Here is a 27,474-nt window from a genome sequence, read left to right as displayed (position 1 = left end):
ATTGCTCGACAGCACGAGTCGGTACGGGTTCGCATCGTGTCGTGCCGGGCCTGTATCGACACAGCAGAGGAGGCAAGGAAGAGCGGACGGGAGAGAGGAAATGAAAGAGAGAGAAGGGGGAGAGAAGGAGGCCGACGGAGAGCCAGCGGAGGCCGACACCCGAGCAGAAGGCAGAGAGGCCAGCACCCGAGCAAGAGGTGAAGGCTGCAGCTAGGTCCCTGTTTCGTTTGAAACAGGGGTCCGACCGCTAAAAAATTTTGTAATTTTTAAGTGAAGTTCACAACTCATTTGCAGACTTTCCTTAAATATTGCGAAATTAAAAAAATATTTAAAAAAAAATAAGTAAAGTCAGCAATGGGTTTGTCGACTTCAACTTAAATCTGCAAAAATAAAAGGGGCCCGGAGGCAGAGCACCGCCTCCGCGTCCCCCGGCCTCCGCCTCCTCTGCGCGAAGGCTCCCCAGCCTCCGCTAGCCGGCCCTGAGCCGGCCTCTCTTCCTCTCCCTCCCTCCTCCGCGTTCTCTTTTTCCTTCTCCTCCTCTGGCAACGGCGTCTCGGTTTGCTTGGCGGAATCCTTCCCGGTCCGCCGCCCGTATGGCTCAAGAAACTCCGAAACGGGCGATTCGGGACGGTTCCACCGATCATGGATTGTAGATTATGACCAATTAGCAAAATTCAGGATAAATATGATTATTGTTAACTTTATGTACCACTTCAAAAACTGCAACATACATTGATGTCTAGGGTAGTTGAGTCAATACTCTTAACAAATATGTTGCAAAAATAGCATGAATACGATAAAACATAAGAAACTAGAAAAAAAATAATTTTGAAGGCCAGGATAGGCTGTAGCAGCTTGTATAGCTATTCAAAAGCATATTAATCCATAGACTTTGTCAATATGGCATGTGATATGGCAGTATGGGTTTGTTACTCGACCCCCCCCCCAAGTCGGTATGGGTTTGTTACTTGATAAACAAACCCCCCCCCCCAGTCGGTATGGGTTTGTTACTTGATATTTCAAATGTTGATGGAGAGCGAGGAAAAAAAGGAGAGGCCACATCAGTAAAAATCAATTCATGCAGTCCACTTTTCAATATATTTTAACTTATGGTGGCTGCTTACAGGCCGAAAAGACCATAATCTTCTTACTGAATAGAGCTCCCTTATGTTTTGGACCCTGCATGAGAAGTTCGACCATGCGCCTGCATAACTTGATCACGTACATTCCCCGCATAGGTAAATGACTTGGAAAATAATTCTAAAAAATTAATAACTCTAATTTGCAGCAACAGGCTGCAACGGGCCCCTCACACCGACCTTATGTAATAGATGTATGCATTGTGTTTTAATTCTAATCACTGTTACTGTTATTAAATTTGAATTACTAAACTAGGATAAGTACATGTCATCATCACCATCAGAGCCACTAGAGAATGACATTATCGTCAGCTTCACACAAGCAAAGGATCTGCTCTAGTTTATAGCATCAAGACTGTACATATGTACTCTACTTATTTGCTAGAAAATCAGAGTTCCATGAAATTGATGTTTGGACAAGGAGAATTATTAGTGAAATGGGTATGGACGTTGCAAACATTGTGAAACAGATATTTCAAGTCATCCAAGTCATATGTTTGCACTAAACTCTATTTCTTTATTTTAAAATGCACCCCCTGTAAATATTCACCCTCAAATTTAGTGGGAAAGACTTAAGGTTCCATTGCATGGCACAAAATATAATCTAATCAAGGGACTCCAGCATAAACTATTTTCGCTAGCCTTAAAGGCTCAACTGATCTGAGACCAAACTTCTATGCTCTGAAAAATTGAGATGCATGCAGCTAATAACACAAAGAACAAAGGATAGCAAGGGGCAGCTCATTAGGAGAGTGACTTACGATTAAATAGATCAGATTATTTCATAATAACGAGATAAGTACAAAAAGTACATTTTTTATCAAAAGGAAATAGGATATAGCTTCAAGATATATAACCTGGATACATGTTATTTCTGAAATATCTTCCCAGCTCTTCTGCCTGATTCAAAAATCAAGAGTGAAATGGCTCACATAAAATCATGAATATTCATGAAAACAGACCCACGTAATGTTTACTTTGTACAAGGGTTTGGAATTAAAAAAGAAATCCTCAGAGTTTTGACATCCTATCACCTCTCACTGAAGTGCAACTTACTGGCACAGCTAGAAAAGAACCATATACTGCAGTCAAGACAGTTTTGTATATAGGTCATTTTTAGCTGCTCCATTGAGCAATTGAGTTAGGATTCAAGGCCAGAACTCATGAGGGAAATGCGAAAAGACAGAAACCTAAAAGAAATTACCTGCTTTCTACCAGCATGAGTAAGAACACCACCATATTTAAGGACCATTAAAGCTTCAATAGGGCGTTCTTCTTCACCATCACCGTTACTCTTTGGAACCTTAACCCATTTTAGTGGCTTCAATTGCACTTTTCGATAAATACCTGAGAAATATCCACCCTGGGCACCAACACCGTGGTATCACATATAAATACATTTAATTGTTAGCCTAGAAAATTTCTCCAACACTTTTTCTGCTAAAAGATAAAAAGAAAATTTAGGATCAATGCCCAGAAGTACAAAATCAAGCAGAGAAAGAGCCAATAGCTAAGCAAAATAACATTATGTAGAACTATTTTTCCAATAGACTTTTATACGAGAACATTTGGTAGTTTCTCCAGTGTAGCTGACAAGAGTGCAATGTCAGTTGATCGACCAAGATCAGTTACATTCTAGCCTTAATTTGATGTCATTTCATTTGTACAATGCATAAAGAGACTCGTCAATCAGTCCTTTAGAGCAAGTAACTTGCACAGATACAGGTCTGACATGAACCCCACCAAATTAAGGCCTGACATGGACATGAAATCTGGAAGCATGGGTTGGCAGCTGGCTATATTCAAAAACTACACCTAAATATTATTGGGCTTCATTGACTACAGACATAGCATTACGGCATCAACATGAGCAAAGCCAATAAGACCAAATGAATGCAAGAGCAGGAATCTGAAAACTGGGTCTAATCCATAAAACTTGGATCTGATTCAGACCACACCGAAAATTTAAAAAAAAAACTCATAAAATGGACGGGCTGGACCCATACATAGAACATAGTTCCAAAGCTAGCTCCGATTGATTCTAGGTCAGGCTGGACGAGGCTGTCAAAAAGCCAAAAGCGCCCTTAAGCCGACAACAACCACCACCACCACCCCCACCCCCCACCAAAAAAAAAAAAAAAATGCCAAAAGTGCTAGGCACCAAAAAGGCATCGCCTGAAAAAGCATGGCATTAATTTATGAAAAGTTCTACAGATACATTAGAAATAGGTTTTATTTATATCTAAAAACAATATAAGCACCATTGATCATACAATCATCCATTCAAGTTTCAACATTCTAAATCACAATCATCTTGAACATTAGATATCATATTCACATCTTTCAAAACATCACATCAAAATACCACTTCTGTGAACATGTTTCTAGGCAAGAGTCAGAAAAAATAAACTAGTAGACATCCTAAAGCAGCTTCAAAGTTCAAATATGATCGAATTATCACTTCATAAAACATGTTTGATGTTTCTAAACAAAACTTAAACAAAAAAATAAATTGTTTCACATCCTATAAATCCCTTATTTAAAAAGAGCCCAACAGACCAAAATGCCCCTCAAAGTAAAACCAGCAGTCTCTAAAAGAATTGGCAAAAAGGGGACCAGAACAATAGTGCCAAACATTGGAAAGGCGCTTGCCTGAATGCCTCTCACTTCATCGTAGCCTCCTAGGCGCTCACCTCAGTAAGTCTACCAAACATAAAGACTGTTGAAGCACTATGAGGTTTCCTCGCCTTGCCTGGATTCATAGGCAAGTGCCCAGAGTGCCTTTGACAACACTAGGCTGTCTGGAATCTTACCATGTGTACATATTACATACATCATATGTGGGCCTCCACATATATTACCACAAAAATGGCATCAACACTAATTTCTTCAATTGAGGACTCAAATAAAAAGAACTCCAAGGGTGCTGCAAAAATGGAGTAAAATATTTGGTTCTCTTCTTGAGGAGGGAAAAAACCACCAAATAGGTACTATGTAAAAATAAGATTGGGTGTATGCAGATGTTCATCTTGTCATCTAAAAAGCTAAATTTAGATATATGATGTAGCCTTTTTTTGAAAGGCTGCACCGATACTCCTCTCTCATTGAATGAACACCTTTGTGCAAGATTCGCCATATCAGTACCGGACCCCATACTGGTACCACACTGGCACTGTGTTGGTATGGTACAGTATAGAATCTTTTTGACATATCGAGTGTCGGTACATCGCCCATACAGGATACCGATACAGTATGATATGCTCCATACTGCCTGGTTCAAGCCAGTACGGCGAACCATGTCTTTGTGCCTCTATCCCGACACAAAAATAAAAATAAGAAGGTGGACCATTTGTTAGCCTCGCAAGTAGGATAAGTTATATGAACATCCACCAGCACAACGTGAGCATCTGCATTATACCAATAGTCTGATGCACGTCATATAGATTAGATCTAAACAAAAATGGCTGCCTAGTAGTTATCACACAAAATTAAGGCTAAATAGGCTTGCCCATATAAAATCAAATTATCTTGATGCTTCTCAGCACAAAATGCAACCGAGCTATCAAGTCTATGGGAATATTCAGAAAAAGAAAATGTAAAAGCAACATTTTCGAGTCATGATCATGCCCTTGAAATCACGAAGAAACTAGTAGATCGTGCTCCTTCGTAAACCTAAGCATTTGCCAAGACAGGGCCACAGTCTAATACCAGGCTAAATTGTCAGGCCCGAGATTGGCCTGAGCATAACTTCGGGCCTAAAAATGGCCAATCTCGGGCCTAAATATGGAGAAGAGCCCAACCCAATGGATAATACTAGTGCCCAGGCCCGCCCCGAATGGACTAGACTAGAAACATAAAGAGAGAAGAGATTGTAAACTTTAATTGATAATTATCCTTTAAGGTAGCCCCACACTACATTCATGTACAGCTTTCTTGATAAACTGAAGAGTTGGATAAACATCATTATGAGGTAGTTATGGAGTTAACCGAAATCAACGTATCCGTACAGTGTCTGTTAGTATTCTGTGATGGACTGAATGCTAATGTTTATTACAATAGAGAATCAAGGGTCCTTGGTCTTGCCTATAAAAAGGGCTTGTGTACATCCATCAGTACGTCCCATAAGGTTAGAAAAAGACTAGAAGTCCCTTTTCTCACTAAAGTGTTTCTTGCCGAGTTATCTTGATCGGGACTTCAACGCTGGAGCTTAAAAGACAAAAGACATTCACTATGGCAAGAGGTATACGTTCCTACTTCCGCTACTTTATATATGATATCGGATTATTTATATATGTTTAAGGCTTTTATTTGGTATCAGAGCAAGCCTCCTTGTCTGGTGTTTGTTACTTTTGAGATTTGCTCTATGCATTTTTAATATCCTGGGATCATATCTTGTTGACACGCATAAAGTGAATATTGTCTTTTATTTTATCTCGAGATTAATTTTACTACTCGAGAAAATCATTTAAACCCAAAAGCCAAGTTACCGGTGAAAGACAACGCCCCTTTTTTTTTTTGAAGCTTTCCTCTCAAAACATGTTCCGGGTTGTCTTTCACCATTTTCGATCTTTTCCTTGTTTAAAGCTATAACTCTCTCACAGCAAGAATGCTATTGGGTTTCTCACGGTTTTGGCTTGATTTCTCTTGGCTGGAAGCATGAAAGGTAAATGGTTTTCTGGGTTTTGCTCGGACATACTTTGGATTTTCTTGTTCCTAAAATCCAAGTGTATGCATGTATCTGAATGGGTTATTTTTGCATTTCTATTGAATCCCAAAGTGGACTTTCAATCGGTGAAGATGGGATAATTTGCAACTGTATTTTCTGTTCTTGCCGCACGAATTCTTCTTTGTGTTTAAACTTCCATTATGGATCCTGGGCTTGTTTCTAAAGCCGACTGGAATTTCGGTTGCTGGAATTCAACGGGTTCTTTGCTCAAAATTAACCGTGTTTGGGGCAAACAATGTTTTTGTTTAACTTTGTGAATCTGTTGTTCTTATTGGTTGGTGACTTTATTGTCATTCTCGGACCTGTGCTATGAAGTCAGGATTAATTTTTTGGTTGGCCGGGCTTTTCGTTTTATGGAAGTCGGAATGAAAGTGCTCTACTGCCCAGACCCCAGAGGGTCTTCTCGATTATTGCAAAGGTTTTTAAGCAATTATTTTGTAAATACCATGAAGTAGTGTTTTACTATTATTATTAGGGGTCCAGCCACAGCGCCCTAATAGTTTTGGAAAATCACATCTAGATTGAACATCATAAGGATCCGGTATTGAATTGTGATTGGGTCACGGTTATTAATATTTTGTCCCCATAGGGAATTTATTAGTTTCCTGTGATTTAATTAGAATGGGAAAATGGATTTAAGAGCATTGACGGTAATTTATCCTTTTGCCCACAGATGTGGATATCTTTATTCGTTGATGTTTTAAATTATTTGTCCCATTAATAAAGTAAAGTAAATCCATGCTGTTGCAACCTTTGCCCACAAGTAGGTGAGAATTTGCTTTAAGAAAATGTCTCATATACTAAAGATATTTTCCTTGGTTACTGCAATTGTACCAAAATCTTTTATCGAAAATGGTGGATACATTCCAATGCTTGATAATCACAACTTTTTTGACTGGAAGGATGCTGTTGAGTTTACCTTGGGGTATAGAGATCTTGATCTGGCACTTCGTGAGGACCCTCCACCCGTCCCCACAAATACGGATGCGTCTAGTGTCACTGAAAAGTACCAATTGTGGGAGAAAAGCAATTGCTTGGGACTACTACTCGTTAAATCTCGAGTTAGTAGAAGCATAAGGGGTGCTATCAGTGACTGTACCACTCTCAAAGCTTTTATGAAGGCCGTTGAAGAGCAATTTGCTCGATCGGATAAAACCTTGGCGAGTACTTTGATCAAGAAGCTCGCAGCCAAAACTTATGACAATTCGAAGGGCGTGCGCGAGCACATTATGGAGATGAGGGACTTAATTAGCTGCTCAGCTTAAGTCTCTAAAGACAGATATGTCTGAGTCATTCTTGGTTCACTTCATCCTGAACTCTCTCCCGTCCGAGTATGAACCTTTCAAGATTTCCTATAACACAGATAAGGAAGAATGGTCAATCAATGAATTACTAGCCATGTGTGTTCAGGAAGAGAAAAGGATGAAGCACGATCAACCTGCAAAGGCTCACATGGTTGTTCGTGATAAAGGAAAGACAAAGAAAGGCAGGAATGGCCAAAAGAAAGAACACAAGGCGCCACTAAAATTTGATGACAATAAGGTTAACTATTTTTACTGCAAAAGAAAGGGTCATGTCAAGAAAAACTGCCTAAAGTACCAAAAGTGGCTCGAAAGGAAAGGTATATCTATCTCTCTTGGGTGTCATGAATCATATTTCACTAATGCTCCTGAAAATTCATGGTGGGTTGACTTCGGTTCTTCAATCCATATTGCAAATACTTTGCAGGGATTTCTCAATCGAAGGAAGCCAACAACAAGTGAACAATGGGTTTCTCTGGAATCAAAGGTCGTTCACGAGTTGTGGCGGTTGGGTCTTTTCGGATAGTTTTGAAATCGGGATTTGTTTTAGATTTAAACAATGTCTTTTACATACCAGATTTTAGTAGAAACTTGGTTTCTATTTCCCAATTGGTTGTAAAAGGATATGGGTTTTTATTTGAAAATGAAATGACTATTTTTCTTGATAAAATTCCTATTGGTTCTAGTTCAATGATTGATAATTTATTTAAAATAAATTTAGATTCCGACTTTGAGCAAAACTATATGTCCCAACATACAGTTGGTGTTAAAAGAAACCTTTTGAACGAAAGTTCTTCTCTACTATGGCATAAGAGATTGGGACACATCTCTGTAGAAAGAATGAAGAGGTTACTGAGAGGAGTCTTACCGACTGTTGATTTCACTGATCTCAAAAGTTGTGTGGACTGCATAAAGGGTAAGCAGACCACTAAGTCCTCTAAAGATTCAAGAAAGAGCAAAGAAAATCTAGAAATCATACACAGATATCTATGGACCTATTTCTACTCCTTGCTTGAATGGTCAGAGGTTTCATAGATGATCATACAAGGTACATGTATCTCTATCTTCTGAATGAGAAGGCTAAGGCACTTGATGCTTTTTAAGTCTTATAAGGCAGAAGTAGAGAATCAAAGTGAAAGGAAAATCAAGATCGTAAGATCTGATAAAGGAGGGAAATATTATGGAAGGTACATAGAAAAGGGACAAATGAAGGGACCATTTGCGAAATTCCTTGAAGGTGAGGGTATAGTTACTCAATACACTATGCCTGGCACACCACAACAAAATGGTGTTGCTGAAAGAAGAAATTGTACGCTCATGGATATGGTAAGAAGCATGATTAGTAACTCTAGTCCGCCCTGTCCTTGTGGAGTGAAGCTCTTAAAATTGTAGTGTACATTTTAAATAGGGTTCCATCTAAGGTTGTTCCCAAAATGCCTTTTGAATTATGGAAAGGATGAAAGCCTAGTCTAAATCATGTACACATATGGGGTTGTCCAGCTGAAGTAAGAATTATAATCCTCACATAAAGAAGTTGGATTCAAGAACAACCAGCAGTTTTTTCATTGGCTATCCAGTTAAGCCCAAAGAATACAAATTTTACTGTCCATCTCATAGCCCTAAAATTGTTGAGTCAATAAATGTCAGATTTCTTGAGGATATTGAGCCTAGTGGGAGTGTTGATCCTCGTCGGATTGAATTTGAGGAAACACTCGAACAGGATCTACTTTCTCCAGTTGGAGGACCTTCGGTTGTGGTAAGGGATATTGAGGTACAACCGAACAACATGTTCATCAGGAAGAGGTTCAAACTGAGGTTATTGAGCCAGTGCAGTCTGAGCCGACCGAGTTACCTCGGGAAGGCGGAACCATGGCTTTAAGGAGATCCTCAAGAATAAGGAGACATGCCATTCCCGATGACTATATTGTATACCTCACTGAGTCTGATTCTGATGTCGGACCTAAGGATGATCCTACTACATTTTCATAAGCTGTGAATGGAGAGCATTCCACTCTCTAGTTAGATGCCATGAAGGATGAGTTAGAATCAATGGCCAAAAATCAAGTCTGGGATCTCGTTGACTTACCTGAGGATGCAATTGCTATTAGTTGCAAATGGATTTTTAAAACCAAAAGGAATTCCTCAGGAAATGTCGCATAAGGCCCGACTTGTGGCTAGGGGTTTTACTCGAAAAGAAGGCATCAACTATCATGAAACCTTCTCTCCAGTTTCTAAGAAGGATTCATTAAGAATTATCATGGCTTTGGTAGCTCATTTTGATCTCGAGCTACATCAAATGGACGTGAAACAGCTTTTCTTAATGGGGATCTTGAGGAAGAAGTGTACGTGACTACGTGTCAACCTAAAGGTTTTAACAGTAACAATCCGAAAGTATGCAAGTTAAAAAAATCTATCTATGGATTCAAACAAGCTTTCCGACAATGGTATTTAAAGTTTCACAAGGTAATCTCTTAATTTGGTTTCGTCGAGAACCTTGTCGATCAATGTATATACCTTAAGGCAAGTGGAAGAAAATTCATTTTCTTAATCCTATATGTAGATAATATTCTTCTTACTAGCAGTGATTTGGGTTTGCTACATGAGACCAAACAGTTTCTTTCCCAACACTTTGAAATGAAAGATATGGGTGAAGCCTCTTATGTCATCGGCATAGAGATTCACAAAGACAAGAAACAAAGAACTTTAGGACTGTCTCAAAAGGCCTACATTGAAAAAGTTTTGGAGAGATTTGGTATGCAGAATTGTAGGCCCTCTATAGCTCCCATAATCAAAAGGGATAAATTTTCTAAGGATCAGTCGCCCCAAAATTCATTGGAACAAGAGCATATGAAAGATATCCCATATGCATTTGCGGTCGGAAGCTTGATGTATGCTTAGATCTATACTAGACCCGACATATGCTTGGCTATTGGTATACTCGGGCGCTTCCAAAGTAATCCCAGTTTCCTACATTGGGTAGCTACAAAGAAGGTTATAAGGTATTTGCAAAGCACCAAGAACTACAGACTGACTTTCAGGCATACCGACATGTTGGATGTAGTTGATTATTCAGATTCGGATTTTGCCGGTTGTGCAGACTCCAAAAAGTCAACTTTGGGATATATCTTCCTTCTTGCTAGAGAAGCTATATCTTGGAGTACTAAGCAGACCATTGTTGCTACGTCTACTATGGAGGCAAAATTCATTGCCTGTTATGAGGCAACTACCCAGGCTTTATGGTTGAAGAATTTCATAAGCGGTCCCAAGGTTGTCGATTTTATAGAGAGACCGATCAGAATATACTGTGATAACAGTGCTGCGGTGTTCTTTTCGAAAAACAATAAAAGTGGCAGCCGGAGTAAACACATCAACATAAAGCATCTCAGTATGAGAGAGAACATCAAGAGTAGTATGGTATCTATTCACCACACCACTACAGACTTAATGATTGCAGATCCAATGACAAAAGGTTTACCGGTTAAACAGTTTAAGGGTCATGTGGATTCTATGGGCATATGCATTTAGTTCTCTCATTGGACTTTCTTGTTTCATAAATATTATCAATGAATTCAGTTTGAGTATTGCGTAATAAAGTTTGTGAATTCATTTATCCATCGAGATGATAAAGTTGGACCCGAGTGACTTGCTAGTCTTTCATAAAGTTTTCTCATAAAGCACTACTTAAGAGGTAGAGTACATCGTAGCACATGGAAGGGACGGTTTCAATAAATAGAGCCTTACTGCCATGGTTCGTGTATGATGTTTCTTGAGTTAGTGGGAGTATCCACAATAAATGATGTATAAAATTTGGCCATACTAAAGTTGCCAATTCTATACGATTTGAATGTGTCACGTGGGCCAAGTGGGAGAAAATGTAAACTTTAATTGATATTTTTTCCTTAAGGTAGCCCCACACCACATTCATGTACACCTTTCTTGATAAACTGAAGAGTTGGATAAACATCATTATGAGGTAGTTGTGGAGTTAACCAAAATCAATGTATCTGTACCGTGTCTGTTAGTATTCTGTAATGGATTGAATGCTAATATTTATTACAATAGAGAATTAAGGGTCCCTGGTCTTGCCTATAAAAGGGGCATGTGTACATCCATCAGTACGTCCCATAAGGTTAGGAAAAGACTAGAAGTCCCTTTTCTCACTAAAGTGTTTCTTGCCGAGTTATCTTGATCAGGACTTCAACGCTGGAGCTTAAAAGACAAAAGACTATGGCAGGAGGTATACGTTCCTATTTCTGTTGCTTTATATATGATATTTGGATTATTCATATATGTTTAAGGCTTTCAGAGATAAGGAGCAGGGCGAGGATGGAAGGCAAGAGAGAGGAGGCTGTCAAGGAAGGAGGGAGGGAGAGAGAGGATGGCAAGGCCAACTAGGGCCGAGGGGAAGCAAGAGAGGGTGGCGAGAGAGTGAGAGAGAGAGAGAGAAGCCAATCCCATAGAGAGTAAAGGGAGGGGGAGCAGTGTTGCATTGGCTATGATTGGAGGGACTTTGAGCTCTCCCACCCCTTATAAAAAATATATAACATTATTTTATAGATAAAATTATATCTATATAATATGCAATGTTTTGGGGCTAGGCTAAGCCAAGCTAAGTCAGTCTAGAAAATGGCTATCAAGTTTGAAAATTGAGACCTGGCCATAGCCTGAGCACAGCAAAAATCAGGTTGGATAGGTATAGGGCGGGTATGGGCCAACCTTCCACGGGTCTGCTCTTCACACTATAGTCAAAAGAATGTAGTAAACAAATCCAAATTGAATTTGTAATTTAAGAAACTAAAAGATTCATTTGACACTAAAAACTGGACAAAGAAATAAAGCCTGGACTTGTCTACATGGTGGAAGGTAAGCATTTATTCTTAGATGTAAACAATATATTATCTGAGCATCAATCCTCGCATATTCCACACATCAACACCATGACCACAAGTAAGAATGATTCCTAGGGACCCAAAGCTGCTAGCAAGTCCTCTACTGGATGCTCAAATATGCAGACATAAAAATTACAATCAACACAAGTTTTTATACATTTTCAAGACATGAAATAATTTTGCTTGCTTTAAAATGCTACAGTTACAGTTGGAACACTTCAATTAAATACATGCAAACAAGTCTATTGAAATTTGCTTGCTTGAATGGTCATGCTAAAGCAAAATGTTCCATGCACAAAAACAAATTGAAGATGCCAAAATCCTGTTATTGAGATAATGCAGCAACAAAATTAGCATTCATGACCGCATGTAAAATTAAAATCAAATGAGACCAATTTCTGATACCAATAAACTTACCTCCTCAAGAACCGCTTTGACTTGACGAAGTTTTTCAGCATGTTCGATGTCCTCAGCATCACTATCGCTTTCACGACCAGATCTAATGCATAGATAATTACATATATAGAAGGAAATCATTAACTGGATAGGGTCACAAAAAGCAAAGCGATTTTCTTTATTGATAGATTTGGGAGAGAACATTTGTTCAATTGAGTTGTTGTATGAGAGATACAACCCCTATGGTGATGTTATAGGAGTGGCATCTACAAGAGACTCAAATGCAAATCTGACTACATTGAAAATTAGAAAGTGCGTGCCATGACCATATAGGATATTGCTACAATACAGTAAACAGCACCATTCCTCTTCACAAAATCTCTTTCATCTGAAAACTTATGAGATAGGTTCACTGATATATTAATCAAATGAAAAGCCCATGTGTTTATGTGGCATTTACTCCATTCCTTATCCATTCCAAACTGTAATGTGGTGTATATGCAAATACTAGGGATTTAGGTACTAGGCGACAACTATTGCATATGGTTGCAAACATCATTATAATCCTCATCCAGGCCTTCTACCATCAAAATCTGGTGACCAAAAAATAATCATAGCTCTAAAAGGCGCCATGAAAGAAATGAGCAAATAATAATAGCAGCTAACATAATTTTTTTAAAAACTGCCAGCAAATGGCAAATGCTTGTCCATTATCAAGCTGATTGAACATTCACCAAAATACCGTAAGGATATGACCTCAATAAACAAACATGAAATATATTCTTTGGGGCTTTAAGCACTAGGTGGTCACAGCTGGTTACAATCAACTCATTAACTTTACAACTATTAAAGAACAAACTAGAGTGTGCATATCTAAGTAGGAATTTCTAAATTTGAAAACGTACTTAGAACGTGGAACCAGCATTCGTGTAGCATCTAGCAGATCTTGTAACTGAACGGCACTTTTCAGCTTTGTCTGCAGCAAAGTTAATGCACAACAAGATCATTTAAAAGTCTTCATAAGCACCAGCCCATTTATTCTCCAAAACTGATTTCAAATTTGGAGGCAAGAAACACCTCAGCTCTTGGCCTTCCTCCATTGTACTTCAACATTAAATTTAGTAGTTTCTCTTCCGTAACTTTCAACTTCACCTTCTGCTTTGGTGTCCGATCACCACTAAGATAATTATGACAAAAAATTAGAAAGGATATGAGAGATGAAAATAACCATCCCATAAAGCAAGAGAAATCTGCCCTTACTGACGAATAACAGCAATAACACAACGGAGCTCCTCTGACTGCCCAAATGTGCCAATAATTCCACTTCCCTGGCGTGTTAGCCCCTCAGAAGATTGGATTGGTTCATTAACTCTCCAAGGAAGATTAGGAGGAATGGTAGATGAAAGATGGGGAGCTTTTGCATCAAGAAACATTTTCCTCAATACACAAGCTGCATCATCATAGTACCTACCATACGAACAAACTTCTTCAGAAATACAGATATTAAAAAAACTACAAAACAGTGTTGCAAATTATCATCATAACAAAAACTATTCAAATAATATATTTTATTTATACATTAAATTCAGTTAATAAAATACTTAAGACAGCAAACACAATTACTTGTGGGAATTCTTCACAAAACTCCATCCATTCACATCACATACATAAGATCGTCTTTCGCACCTTAAGAGATCAAAGCCACAGACCTGCCAAAACATGTAAAGAGTGATGGAAAATAGCCACTTAGCATTCATGTGGAGGAAGTAAATCACTTCAAATTGATTTCTTTAACTATCCAGCATTTAACTGACTCTCAATCAATTGCAACAATTTAATATACCTTCTTTCTTGTTACTAGCGAGACCCTATGTTTTCCAATATGAGCATGTATTAGTTAACATACCTTAATTTCAACATATTACCTTCAAACAATAGACAAAATACTATAGCATTTTCAACAGCCAAGAGCCACGCCATGAGCCTTCATGACCTTAATGTTGCTCGCGTTCAGAGAGGGTGCACTTTTGATGGCCCCAAACATACCGTTGAACCATTATGTACCTAAGGGGGCACTTTAAGCCTAGGTGGGTGGTCTAGGTTGGAAGCCAGGGCAGGCCAAACCGCCAAACCATCAATGGTTAACTGCAAGCAATCATGATGCATCCAACAAACAACCATGAACCCCCCATCTCTCAGAACTCACAGCCATGAGAGACATCATCAAACAATCAGAACCCACAGCCATCAATAGAGGTAAAAATTTGTCCTTGAGAGAAGAAAAAAAAACTCGTCCATCCAAGGTTTGCTATCTCGATACCATACCCTATACCAGTACTATGTTGGTATAGTATTGGTACACCGTACACCAATATAGGGGTCGGTTCAATGTACGGAAAGTTGGTATGCCCCCTGTAGCGAGTCTTGGTTCAGTACCAGTACAGTAGAATATGCTCAGCATAGGGCACTACGCATCAGTACGACGAACCATGCTTCCATCCATGGTATGCTGTACCGGTCGGTACCGGGCGTCCGTACCCGTACCGATGGATATCGGTATCGGTACGCCAATGTTGATACGCCTAGCGTACCGCATACCGTACTGTACCGACACTCGGTATGCCTATACTAGTGCGGCACCGGTACGGAGTTCGGTACCAGTACGGCGAACCTTATTCCATCTATCATTTTCTTTTCCCAAATTCTATGATTCCTGTGTAGGTCTTGTTCACCAGCTTAGCATCAAAGGCCCCTTGATATGCTATCATGCAAAATCAGTGATCCTACACAAAGGATCAATTTCAAAGCATGCATGCATTGAACGGACTTCAAGTTATTGACAATTCCTCAAACTAATCATTCATGAATAGGTTGAGTTCAGTTTGAAATTAAATAAGTTTGAGCTTGAGCTTAGAAGTTATTCCTCAAACCTATCATTCATCAATAGTTTGAGGTTCAGTTTGAAATTAATTAAGTTTGAGCTTAGAAGTTAGTAAGTTGGACTTGAAATTGCAACTAAATGATGTAAATGCAAATTCTAAAAAGATAGAAAACTAACTTCATAAGTTCATATTGAAGCCCACTCACCACAACATAATAGTGAAAGTAAAAAAGGAAGAGGAAATCTAGAAATCCTTCACATTAATATATAGTGACATTCTAATCAGTTTAGGATTGCTCAAGTGAAAGCACGTAACTATTCTTGCTCGGACAGGTGACCACAAGAGACTTAAGTTTTGTCTAAAGTGTCAATTATGAGAACAAATATAGACTGCACCAAATCATAGTGATAAAAATTAGTCATATTCAACAAGCTTTTATAATTTTGAATAACATGAAAAATAAGAACAATTTAAAAACATAATAAACATTTGCAAGTTAAAATGCAAAAACTAAAAAGTATACATATTGCAAAATATGTTAAACGGCATAAGGACCATTCTGTAGAGTCCAACACTGAGCAAGGACTTATCATTCACAACTTCATAGAAAATATAAAATAACAAATTTAAAACCCTATAAACAGATACATTGCAAGGCAACATCATAAAGAACATCACAATACGATTTAAAAAGAACAATAAGCACATGGAAGCTTCATATCTGGATAATTTTACCGCTTGTCTAAAAGCAATACAAACTTCCCTTGCCATTTGTTTCTCAGTCGGAGTCAATAGTACGGGGTACCTGACCTGCAAAATAAATATGTTTTATAAAACAGGGAAATGAATTCCGTGGAATTTTTAAAAATCTTGAAAATCAAGACAAACTGCATTAGAGATTAGGTTTATAACTCAAGAACCTCATAGCAAACGTGAAAGATCCAAGTGCTAGCATAAATAAAGAACGTTCTACCAGCATATGGAATCAGAGAGGTCAATTAACTAAATGATCGAGGTTACATTAATCTATGACAGCATGGTTTTTCCCTAAATGACATCATACAAAGATCATTGATTCAAGGAAAAGGTTGTCCATTTAGCGTTTAAACAAACCAGATAAATAAGAAAACACAAATTAGGAGCTACATTTTGGTACATAAGCTTTGACTCTTATGTGTAGAGTTCCTATATCATATTTTACTTTCTTTCCTCTTCATCTAGATTTCTTTCATATCTATTAGAAATTCAACGTTGTTTCAGTTGTATTGAATTAAAATTGCACAACAAACGAAAAGGTTGTTTTTGCCTGAAAATTGGCCTTCAAGATCCTACAGCAAGCATCTCTCTTGCGTCATAGCTTATATAGACCGGCTAATTAGTTTAAATAGATGCCTTTTTTATTATTTTGTCTGACCTTGTTTCCTTTCTTGATGGGTAAGTTGAGTTCCAGACTACAATCAAAAGCTTGCCGACACCACCGAGTGAAAGAGCTAATCAGCTTTAATTCCAAGGTTCGCCGTACCGGTACCGAACCCCGTACCGGTGCCGCACTAGTATAGGCATACCGAGTGTCGGTACGGTACGGTACGCTCGGTACAGACTGTACCGATATTGGTGTACCGATACCGGTATCCATCGGTACGGGTACGGTACGCTCAGTACCGACCGGTACCGACCGGTACAGCGAAACATATATCAATGCAAAGCACAATTTGGATTTTGGGCAGTTAGAATTGAATACTGCATGATGATATTTGTCACGAAAATCGAATATTGAGGGGAACTAGCTATTAAGATCATTTTGCTCTCTATTAATACAGTTTCATTATACTTCCTAGTTCCCAGTACAAATTTTGCTGCTACTAACCGATTTATTGTCGTTTATTAATAGAATGCATCAAGAATAAAGGTGATTAATAAAATGGATGTTAACTGAGTTGCCGATGTCATTTTATCTATTTGCAATTTCATCAAGTTGCTAATCTTATATGTGAAATGCCTATGGCAAAGTAAAACTTGTCAAAAAAGTCTAATTAGCACAACGGAACCTAGGTGTATCAGATGAAATATGCTACAAGCACATTATGTAAAACTGACGAACATAATTAAGGATAGAGTTGTTTCGTGCTAAATATACTACCCCTGCAATAAGAATCTACATTCATCTGTGAATACAATTAGCAGGCCTGATTCAAATAATCTGAGGAATAGCCTGTAACCTAGCAATTTTCGTGATTTCAGATAAATCCAGCCTCGTACTTCTCTAGCCGAAGAATAGAAATTGCTAGTCTAAGTGATAATGAATAATTGAATGCTTACTTCTTTTCCATCAGGATTCCTCATAACGACACCATCGACAACTGGAGACTTCCGTGCTTCAGCATGTGCATATTCTGGACCAACAGTATATACCTATGGTAGACATACAGATCTTAGTTCTAGCATATTTAGCATTTTCAGTAATAAGAGACACTACAATATATCACATGGACAATTATGTTAGTAACAAAAGACAACTAATACATCAAACTGTAAGAAGCAGTGATGGGAAAGCTTATAATATAGTGAACTATTCCATTGGATAATTAAGGTAGTATCAAAACCTTTATTGGCACCAAAAGCAGAAACTTAACACAGACCGAAAAAAAAAAGAAGAGGAATGGAGGAAGACGGGCTGAATTCATGATTTTCAAGAAGCTGAAAGAAAAAAGGAAGGCAAGGAGAGACCAGGATGTTGTCACACTGGCTAAAGTTTTGAAGTGTTTTAGCAATTCTCCCTCAAACGTCTACCTACACATCTATCTCATTCGTAGTCTGTCAATTGATTTAACACTAAGAAATGGGAAAAGTCATAGAACAAAGAGTAAAATTAGATCCAAAAAATTATGTATATTAAATTATAATAATAAACTATCAGATACTTGGATGCGACGCTCTTGCCAAGGCAGTAAATGATTGTAAAGTAACTTGGTGCTCCCAAACAACTGGGTAATTGCCTTGCCTCGGGCCTATTTATGTGGGAGATACCAAGTAAATGATTGTAAAGTAACTTGGTGCTCCCAAACAACTGGGTGATTGCCTTGCCTGGGACCTATCTATATTAAATTATGATAGCCAGTGCAAACAACTAAACGAGGCCCAAGTATGCAAGCAGAGGATGGCCCATAATAATATAGGAGTTAATTGCACTCCAGACAGTTTTCTGAATGATGGGATCAACAAAATAACAAATCTATTATACAGGTCAAAGTTTTGATGGGCAAAAATGGATGTCAAAAAATAGTTTGGTGGGTTGACTAGTTGCTTATTTCTTTTGTGTGATGAACATGAAGAATAAATTTCAGCATTTCAAAACTATTGGTCCAACTTTGCAAAATTTGTCACAAAGAAACCATATTCATGGAAATTATAGGTAGATAGGAGGTGGTTATTCTTAATATAGGTGGTCCTTTTTGTAAAGGACATTGAATAATCTCAATTCAAGATATATAAGCTCATCCCTTCTAATGTTAAAAGGGTACATTCATATTACATAAAATTGTCTTCCAGAATAATCATAGATTCTGAGAGGCAATAAATAATATACTAATCATGAAGAGGGGGTATTTTAAATATGACCACATACATAGTCCATGCTATATTGCAAAATGCAGTAAGACTGTTAACAAAAGCCAAGAATAAAAATTATCAATGACAATATATTAAACAACCTTGACATCTGTTCCCCCGGTAGGCATGAACTCCTCATAAATGTAAGAGCCCTCACGCCTCACTCTACGAACATCTGGGTGAAACTCACTAGATCGATTCCCAACCTATAGAGATGGTACTAGAATCAGAAAAAGAATTGCATCACACGTATGCTACTTAAAAATGAACACAACATATAAATATTACCTTTCTAAACAATTCTTTCATTCCCCCACCAGCAGAACTAGGATAGTATATCATTATACTGTGGTTGTCCCCTTTTTAAAAGAGCAATGAAAATCAGGGTCAAATTATGTACAAAACCAAGCATAGAAGCATATAGAATGGCAAAAGTATTCTTGCATGTACTACAAGAAGGATTTAGAAGTTTAGTATTTTTTTGGTAATAACTCAGAGCCTACAGTACCCAAAAGATCTGTTAGACAACTTACCATTATAGAAAATTAAGGCAAGTTTATGTTGGTTTAACTCCAGCAGCCTCTTGTCTGACCTTTCCAATGTCAGAGTGTTTATGCACCAGATAATATAAGTTAAAGGAATTGTTAAATTAAGAAGAGGTTTTGATAGTTGCATCCATGGTCTGCTGAACCGACCGGTACCAGTCGGTTCAGCCCATACCATACCGGTACCGACAAGCACTGGTACAGTACGGCTATTGAAATCAGTTCCGACCTAATTTGGGTCGGAACCGATCAGATCATGGCCTGTACCGATGCGAACCGGCTCGGTTCGCACCGGTACGAGGTGTTCTTCACGAGAGACAGTGCAACTAAAGCCACGCGCTGTGGCACTTTCGATACAGTACCGGTTCGGCTGTTCAATACCGGTACCGCACCGGTACGTCGGTACGGTCGGTATAGCGAACCTTGGTTGCGTCTATACCCTTTGCCTGCTTCAATTTGTCATTAGACTTCAGACATGTTCCTTGTACATGATGTGAAACTTCTGAAGCATAAGCTCCATTTGGAAGAGCACTGGAAGCATTGATTAGGAGTCTAAGAAGTATTGAAGAAGTGTGCATTATTCCATCTGGTGTGTCTTACTCATCCTGATTTAGCAGAGAGAACTGAAGAATTTTTTATGTCTTCTTTTTCATTCTAGACCTTGATGTGTTCAGTTACTGGTTTGGCACCTAACAACTGACACCTCTGCTGAAACTCTTAAGTTTCAATCTAGACCTATATTGAAAGAATCGCCCAACATGAAGACCCATGGAGCTTTCTTGCATGCAATTGCCAATTAAAAATGCAACATAGATAATAGAGATACTCTGATGCAGGCACGCAACAAAAATTGGAGGGGTAAGGGAAAGTTAAACCATGCACTGTAGAGGAATAGGGATTCCATGGAATAGGGAATTTAGTGTCTGGTTGAAGGGATAAGTGAAGGGGGAATAAGTAAATTGGTTTTTTGTGAAAGATTTGGATTTTATCACAAAGACAAAATTGCCGTCCCACTTTTTGGTTAGATTAAAGAGTGAATACGGGCTAAAGAGTAATTAGAGAGAATAAGATTCCCCTCTTCGAGCGGTCCCGCGGGGGGCGGGGGGGGGGGGGGGGGGGGGAGGTACCGAATAGATATTGCTCAATTAGGTGTTGGTACCGAATAGATTTGTTGTAATAGTGACTAGCTTCAAGCCATAAACTTGTATATGTTAGAACCCAATGTCTTATCCTCCAATAGGGAATTACTATTCCACCTTCTAAACAGGGTCATCGACATCGGGTTCTAACATATACAAGTTTATGGCTTGAAGCTAGTCACTATTACAACAAATCTATTCGGTACCAACACCTAATTGAGCAATATCTGCAATTAAATTCTTATGATTTATGTGGATCCATCGTCTAGCTAAGCGGACAGAGACTCCAAAAGGAGAACACTTGATGCCTATTCTGCTAGAGTCTAAATCGTTCATTTTCCTGAATTTCCATGCATTGTGGATGGGCTTTTATCTGGTGATCGAAATCAGCTATGCATGAATAGAAGGAAAGAGAACAGAATAAAATTGATTCCAAACTTTGCACGAACTGTGAGACAGTCAAATCAGTGTAAGAAGTGCATGGCTTGTCGCCCTAGGTTTGAGGCCTCATCACTGATGTTGGAAGTTAAAAAAGAAAAAAGCAAATGAAAGGAAGCATCAGCGCATCAAATGGACAAAAGTTACCTAGAGCAATGTCTCAGCATACCTTGAAAGAGGTTTGTGACCCTATACCTCAGCACAATATCATCTGACTGCATTGTGGTAACAGCATTCTTGAATAATATTGCACTTACAGGTCTCATATTATTACTTCAGGATGGCTAAAAAGAAGCTTATAGTCAAGGTAAGTCGTACCGAGCCATATCATACCATACTGGTAAGGTACCAAGGTCCGATTCGATATATGAGCTGAACCAGTCTATAGCAGTCTGAATAGAGCGGAATCACCCGTATCGACCTACACCGCTCGATTTTGAGCTGTACCATGGTTAGGAGTAAGAAAAAGTTTGGAAACCTATCTTGGTACAAGATACATAGTAAAGGTACGCGGTACCGACTGTACCGATGTACCGGTGGGCATCGGTACCGGTACGGTACCGAACCAAACCAAGCCGAACCGGTACTGTACCGATGAGGCTAAAAGCCAAAAAAAATTGGAGCCGGTACGGACTGGTCGGTTCGGACCGGTACCAGTTCGGTACGGGCCGATACCGAGTCGGTATGGGCCAGTACCGGTCGGTACGGGCCAGTACGCGTTGGTACCTGTCGGTACGGGCCGGTACGGTTCGGTACCGAAATATGTAGCTGTTCCATACCGGTAGGGTCCGGTACCGGTATGTACCGGCCGGTACCGGCCTGTACCGACCGGTACGGCAGACCATGATACATACTATACCATACCGTACCGTACCGACATACCGTACCAACACAGTTCTCAATAGCAGTTTTGTGAACCTTGCTTATAATGCTTATGATACCAATGCGGTCCCCATATATGTATATGTGTGTGGATTGTATGCCATTTGGAAAATGATATTGGAAAATTGATCCCCAAACCGACTCTTTTAAGTTTAACAGCCTTACCATAAGAAATTTGTCTCATTCATGAAACTAAAAGGAAGAAAAGAAAACTCAAACATTTGCACATGTAACTAAGCTGCCAAGTTGTTGGTTTTGTGAGCTTCCTGAAGAATTCAGATTTGAAATGGCAAATCTTAAACCGCACTTCCTTTTGCATCAATGGGAATTGATGTTCAAAGTTGATGTCATTGAAGATACAACTAGTAAGAAGTCCGAAGAGTTCAAACAAGTTTTTAAGGACCCTAAAGTACCAAGTGGTAAGGAGCAATTTGTAGTCCCAATGTAATAGGGTATTGCATCAGTGCCAGTACAGGATCAGTGTAATCCCCATACCAATACGTGGTACTAGTAGTAATTGTGCCAATTTTATCATCTATCAATAAGAAGAGGGTGACATGATACTTTTACAGGGTGTACTCCACCATATTAATAAGGTACTAGCACAACGCCCAACACAAAGACCTAAATCATTGACTCCAACAATTAGTTTTTACCATTAGTAAGAAATTATGAACGTCAATTATTTTCCACGAAGCATAAGTCTAATGCCCCTTATGTAAGATACACATATCTCATGACACATGTAGCATGTCTTTCTATTTGTTGTTCATTTATTTGATTTCTATTTTGTAAAATCTATGGACAATGATACTTTACAAACATGCTGAATTCTAGAAAGTGGTATCTAATGCATGACTGATTTATTTTATTGATGCTTGGTTTATTTCATGATAATGACAGTAGGTATGTGTCTTCTTTGTAAGCAAAAGAATGAAGAACTATAAATATGGAAGCACATCGCTATTAATATCAGAGAAGAAAACGAAAAAACAAAGAGCCTTTAGTGCATTATGAAATCATAGCAAGAGAATTTACTGCAACAATATATTTGACTAGAAAAATTATAAAAATGCCTTAAAAAATTAACAGTTCTTTAGAGGTTTTCTTCCTTGATTACTCTAAAAAGAAATTATTTTCATATATGACTTCACTAAATTAACAGAATCAAAAATTAACAGTTCTTTAGAGGTTTTCTTCCTTGATTACTCTTTAAAAAAATTATTTTCATATATGACTTCACTAAATTAACAGAATCAAAAATTATTTGCATAGGGCGAAGTCATACCATCAACAGGTTTCTCCACAAAAGGCTTCCAAAAACGCTTTCCATGAACCTCAACAAAATCTTCTTGCTCAACAAAGTAGTCTAGTTCTTGATAAGGATACTCTCTATTTACAAGAGCATAATTTGGAACAGGAATTCCAAACATTTCAAGACGCTTCACAATTATTAACAAACAGGTTAGCATGTTATGAAGTACTAGATGTCAAGAGATAGATTACTGGATGATCTAAGACAAGCCACCTCATAAACTTTCCTGCGATCATGGAGAAGATGTTGTGGTTCCAATTCATTCACCAAGAAAGGCCTTAAGCATATCAAAAAAGAGGAAAAAAAGGATTAGTCATGAATGACAATCCATGCAGAAGACTATTGTTCTCAAAAAATACATGCAGAATACCTAGCTTTAGCATTCATAACCTATAAAGAAGAACCAAAATAGCTCATGCAATTTCTCAAAAAGGAGGTTAATTTTCATAATAATAAAAACGGCTAGAAGGTGAATACAGATTGTACAAAGATCGGAATATCGACATCATCAGACACAATTGTTAAATAGTCTGACTTTAGAGTGGATAGTATTTGTTAAAGAATGAATGCTTAGCAATCTTAATATTTATCAAGAATATTAAATAAAAGAAACAGAAAAACATGGAAAAATGACCATGGTGCAATCAAACAATAAGCTTGGTGCAATCTACAGTTTAGTTATGTTTGAGGCATTGAGCAAGAAAGATTAAATGACATGCCAATATGATGGAACAGGGAAATAGAATTGATGGTAGACTTCATATTACCTCTTTACGATCTTCAACAATTGGACTAACTAGTCTAAATTAGAGCTGATCATGGGCTAGGCCTCAGGCCTAAACTATATTCATTTTTAGTTGGGCTTTGGGCTGGGCCTATTTAAAATTTGACATTTTCTGTGCCCAAGCCCAGTCTATGATCAGCTCTAGTCCAAATCCCCACCATTGTGGTTGAACCTAGATAATATACATTGCGTCAATTCCTCAATGGTGAGCTTGTTCATGAATAATAGTCTGTCTATTCTATGTATGCCTACCCATCGATCCTCCAATTTCCTTAGTCGGATTATAAAATACCTTAATGGCATTATTATTTGACTCAAAAGTCCCCACTTGATTGGATCTACACGCATTTACAGATGGTAATTGGGTATATAGTCCAACTATTCTGTATGCACATTGTCTTTCACAGGAATTCTGTATCTTCTGGAAAAGCAAGAAAGAAGTTTCTTTAAATGCATTGCTATTTCATGCTTGAGCACTTTGTAATTCCTCGTGACATGGCTAATACGACTTAGTTGGGTTCCTTTTGTTCCAAACCACTGTGCTATGATGTCTATATTTCTTAAGTACAAGGTCATTTAGATTGCAAACAATATAGTTGTCTCCAAATCAAAGAAAGCACATCAACTTCAACCGTATTTTCTCTAGCATATTGGCTTAGATAAAAATTGCTTCCAATCTACCAAGCAACTTGCAACTTCAACAGAAATAAGAAAGAGACTTTCTGCATTTCCAATACGCTAGTTGTGTAGCCTAAACATGGTCGATCACCAGTAATGGGTTAGGCAAAGCAGGGCAGAGTAATAGCCTGTATAGCCATTGTAATACATATCCAACTTAACATTGAAAGTATTAGGAGTGTGTTTTGTGTCTTGTTGTGAGCAGTGAAGTGTACCACTATTTTATAAATTGTGTTATTTGCTCTATCTATAAATTCTAGTCATCACACTTACTTCAATTCTCTCCTTATATTCTAGTATGGTCACTAATATGTTGATTAATTAAGCATTTCCCAAATAATAATTTTAAACAAATATCTAAATAGTTAGATTAACAGGATGCAAGATAAATATTACTATGTTTCAGAAATATCTTACAGCAAACGATGAGATGAAAAAGATTTCTATCTATGTAAAGAATCGACAGCAGTGCATAACCCATCAGGACAACAAAAGATCAATAAAATATGATCCAATCTTCAATATTACAATACAGGAATTTGAAATGAAACTCAACAGTAGAACTCAACTTGAAGTATCACAATAAGGCAATTGATGAGCTTGTCTCTAACTTGAGCCGACTATGTAAATTCATATCATTACATGACAAAATGAAACAGATATGGTCCAATTTGTTTACTAGGGAGAAATGTCCACAGATAATAAGGGAAAGGATCTCACTTCCGTAAAGCCGCATATGCCTCAGCCTTTTTGAGTGGATAACCAGAGGAGTAGAACGCAATCAAGCAATCACAAATTGGCCAGCTGAAATGTCCAGTTCATGCAGTAAGAAGTCGTTACAATGGAAAAATGGTTAATACGAACAAACAAGGATTTTTCAGTGCACATAAACCCAAGATGGATGCTGGATGCATATGTAAGCTATAATACAACTTCATAATAGAGATGAATTGATTGACATCAATGAAACTTAATGCTGACATTAGAAGGTGAAATATAGAACCACTCACAAGCAAAAATAGCTCTCATCCGAAGACAATTAACTTCATGCAGTAGTTAAAATAACATTAATTTACAGTATAAGAAGGGTGACCAAGACAATGTTTGACTCCTCAAATTGCTAAGAATCATTCTTAGCCTAGCACATTTTCCTCCATGCTATACCTCTTAAGTCAACATGAAAACACATTTTGTTGAAAAGTTTGCACTAAAACATATGCATCAGGTATATGTTAATCAGTAAAAATAAAATATGTACAGATTTTGCATCTTTAGAATGCAAAAGCATGTTGTACAGTTACTGCATCAATTTGAAGTCCAGATAATTACAACAATAAGAGTAACAAAAAACCCTTTTGTGTTAGATATAGGAGCAAACGTGAAAAGATATATACCTCTCTATTGGATCTTCAAGAATTACCTTGTCACCAAAATGTACAATCTGCACCAGAAGAACATAGGTTTCAATAAAAAATAGCATATGCCAAGATAAGAACTAAATAAAATTAGAAAGTCAAGATTTCTTAACGGATGGTGCTAACTGCTAAATGGAGAAATTGTGATATATGGATTTTTCCAACTAAAAATGGAAGTTTCAATGGCTTCCCCATTTGGTTGCTTGGAAAAGACACCGGAAAACCGAAGTTTTGGGGAAAATTAAATTTACCATCTGTTTGGATGGTGCAAAAGATTAAATAATCTAAAAACAGGTTTCCGAACTCGGCTTCCTAGGAAAACTATTTCTTTTCCTTTTTAAAGTGAACAGTCGCGATGTAGAAAAAGCCAAAGGCACATGCACATGTAGGCAAAGTGCACATACATGCAGCATGAACCCCGCACCTCAATGCTGGGCCCGTTGTGAATTGGCTATGGGGTTCTATAGAGAGTTATCTGCGATCGGCATCACACGTAAGCAACATTTGCTTAAATGCCCATGTACATCTATTAGCATCATTTAGACCTAATTTGTTATGTCAACTTGAATTATGAAGAAAAATATTGGAGGATGTGACCCAAAAAAAAAGCTTTCCGCATCATGTGTAAGCAAGCTTTGCCTAAATTCCCATTGACATCTAGCAGCAGCATCTAGACCTACTTTCTTATGCCAATTTGAACTATGAAGAAAAATTTTGGAGGATATGGCCCACAAAAAAAAAAGAGTGAAACTAAAGGAGAAGGTTTGAAATTCAGTTATGGCCGGTACCCAAAAAATTTGTGGGGCCCAAGTCGAACTGAATGATTAAGAAAAACCATATTGTGATCATGTCTATTACCTTGGATCTATCAGCAGTACAATGATTAAATGGATATTGATGTATAAAAATGCTAGAGTCAAGCAAGTCTAAAATGTTTCAACTTTCAACCATGTCATGCCTCTAACACTCAATGGAAAGTTTTATTCCCAATGATATGAACTACAATTTTCTAAGTTTATAATAGTTTGCAATAAATAGGTTATAAGCACAAAAGACGAATTGGCAAACATGAGATCACTAACATGTATTGATGCTAAAAGCCTAAAACTAGGAAGGATAAAGATAAGAGACAAGGTACATTTGGAGAAGCATAGGAATTGCAGCATACAAGAGCAAAGATACAGATAAATAATAAAAAAATGTCATTCTACTAAAACAAAAAAAAGGAGGTGATGATAAGAGGAGGGCACAAATTTGTAAATTTGTGTAGGAGGGCCAGAAAACAGGATTTAAAAATCTAACATAGAATAAGACAGAAGCTGCAAGAACTAATTCC

The 27,474-nt window shown here is 37.9% G+C and overlaps 1 protein-coding gene across 3 annotated transcripts in view; it reads right to left on the bottom strand.

Moving 5' to 3' along the window:
* Positions 1-27,474, bottom strand: part of LOC103720100 (inositol hexakisphosphate and diphosphoinositol-pentakisphosphate kinase VIP2-like) — a 65,836-nt gene that overhangs the window by 35,724 nt on the left and 2,638 nt on the right. For all 3 annotated transcript variants that reach the window (XM_008809649.4, XM_008809650.4, XM_008809651.4), the window contains 15 exons: positions 26,118-26,164; positions 25,444-25,527; positions 23,475-23,538; positions 23,235-23,388; positions 19,231-19,301; positions 19,044-19,148; positions 17,653-17,745; positions 16,069-16,143; positions 14,075-14,160; positions 13,712-13,918; positions 13,529-13,628; positions 13,357-13,427; positions 12,473-12,554; positions 2,344-2,502; positions 1,997-2,039 (listed from right to left, as the gene is read on the bottom strand). In XM_008809649.4, the coding sequence (XP_008807871.2) occupies positions 1,997-2,039; positions 2,344-2,502; positions 12,473-12,554; positions 13,357-13,427; positions 13,529-13,628; positions 13,712-13,918; positions 14,075-14,160; positions 16,069-16,143; positions 17,653-17,745; positions 19,044-19,148; positions 19,231-19,301; positions 23,235-23,388; positions 23,475-23,538; positions 25,444-25,527; positions 26,118-26,164 (1,441 nt within the window). The remainder of the gene's footprint in view (positions 1-1,996; positions 2,040-2,343; positions 2,503-12,472; positions 12,555-13,356; positions 13,428-13,528; positions 13,629-13,711; positions 13,919-14,074; positions 14,161-16,068; positions 16,144-17,652; positions 17,746-19,043; positions 19,149-19,230; positions 19,302-23,234; positions 23,389-23,474; positions 23,539-25,443; positions 25,528-26,117; positions 26,165-27,474) is intronic.

This window comes from Phoenix dactylifera, chromosome 16 (assembly GCF_009389715.1).
Source record: "Phoenix dactylifera cultivar Barhee BC4 chromosome 16, palm_55x_up_171113_PBpolish2nd_filt_p, whole genome shotgun sequence".
Classification (NCBI taxonomy): Eukaryota; Viridiplantae; Streptophyta; class Magnoliopsida; order Arecales; family Arecaceae; genus Phoenix; species Phoenix dactylifera.
The sequence above is the reverse complement of the archived record's forward strand: the minus strand, read 5'-3'. Positions and strand labels throughout refer to the sequence as shown.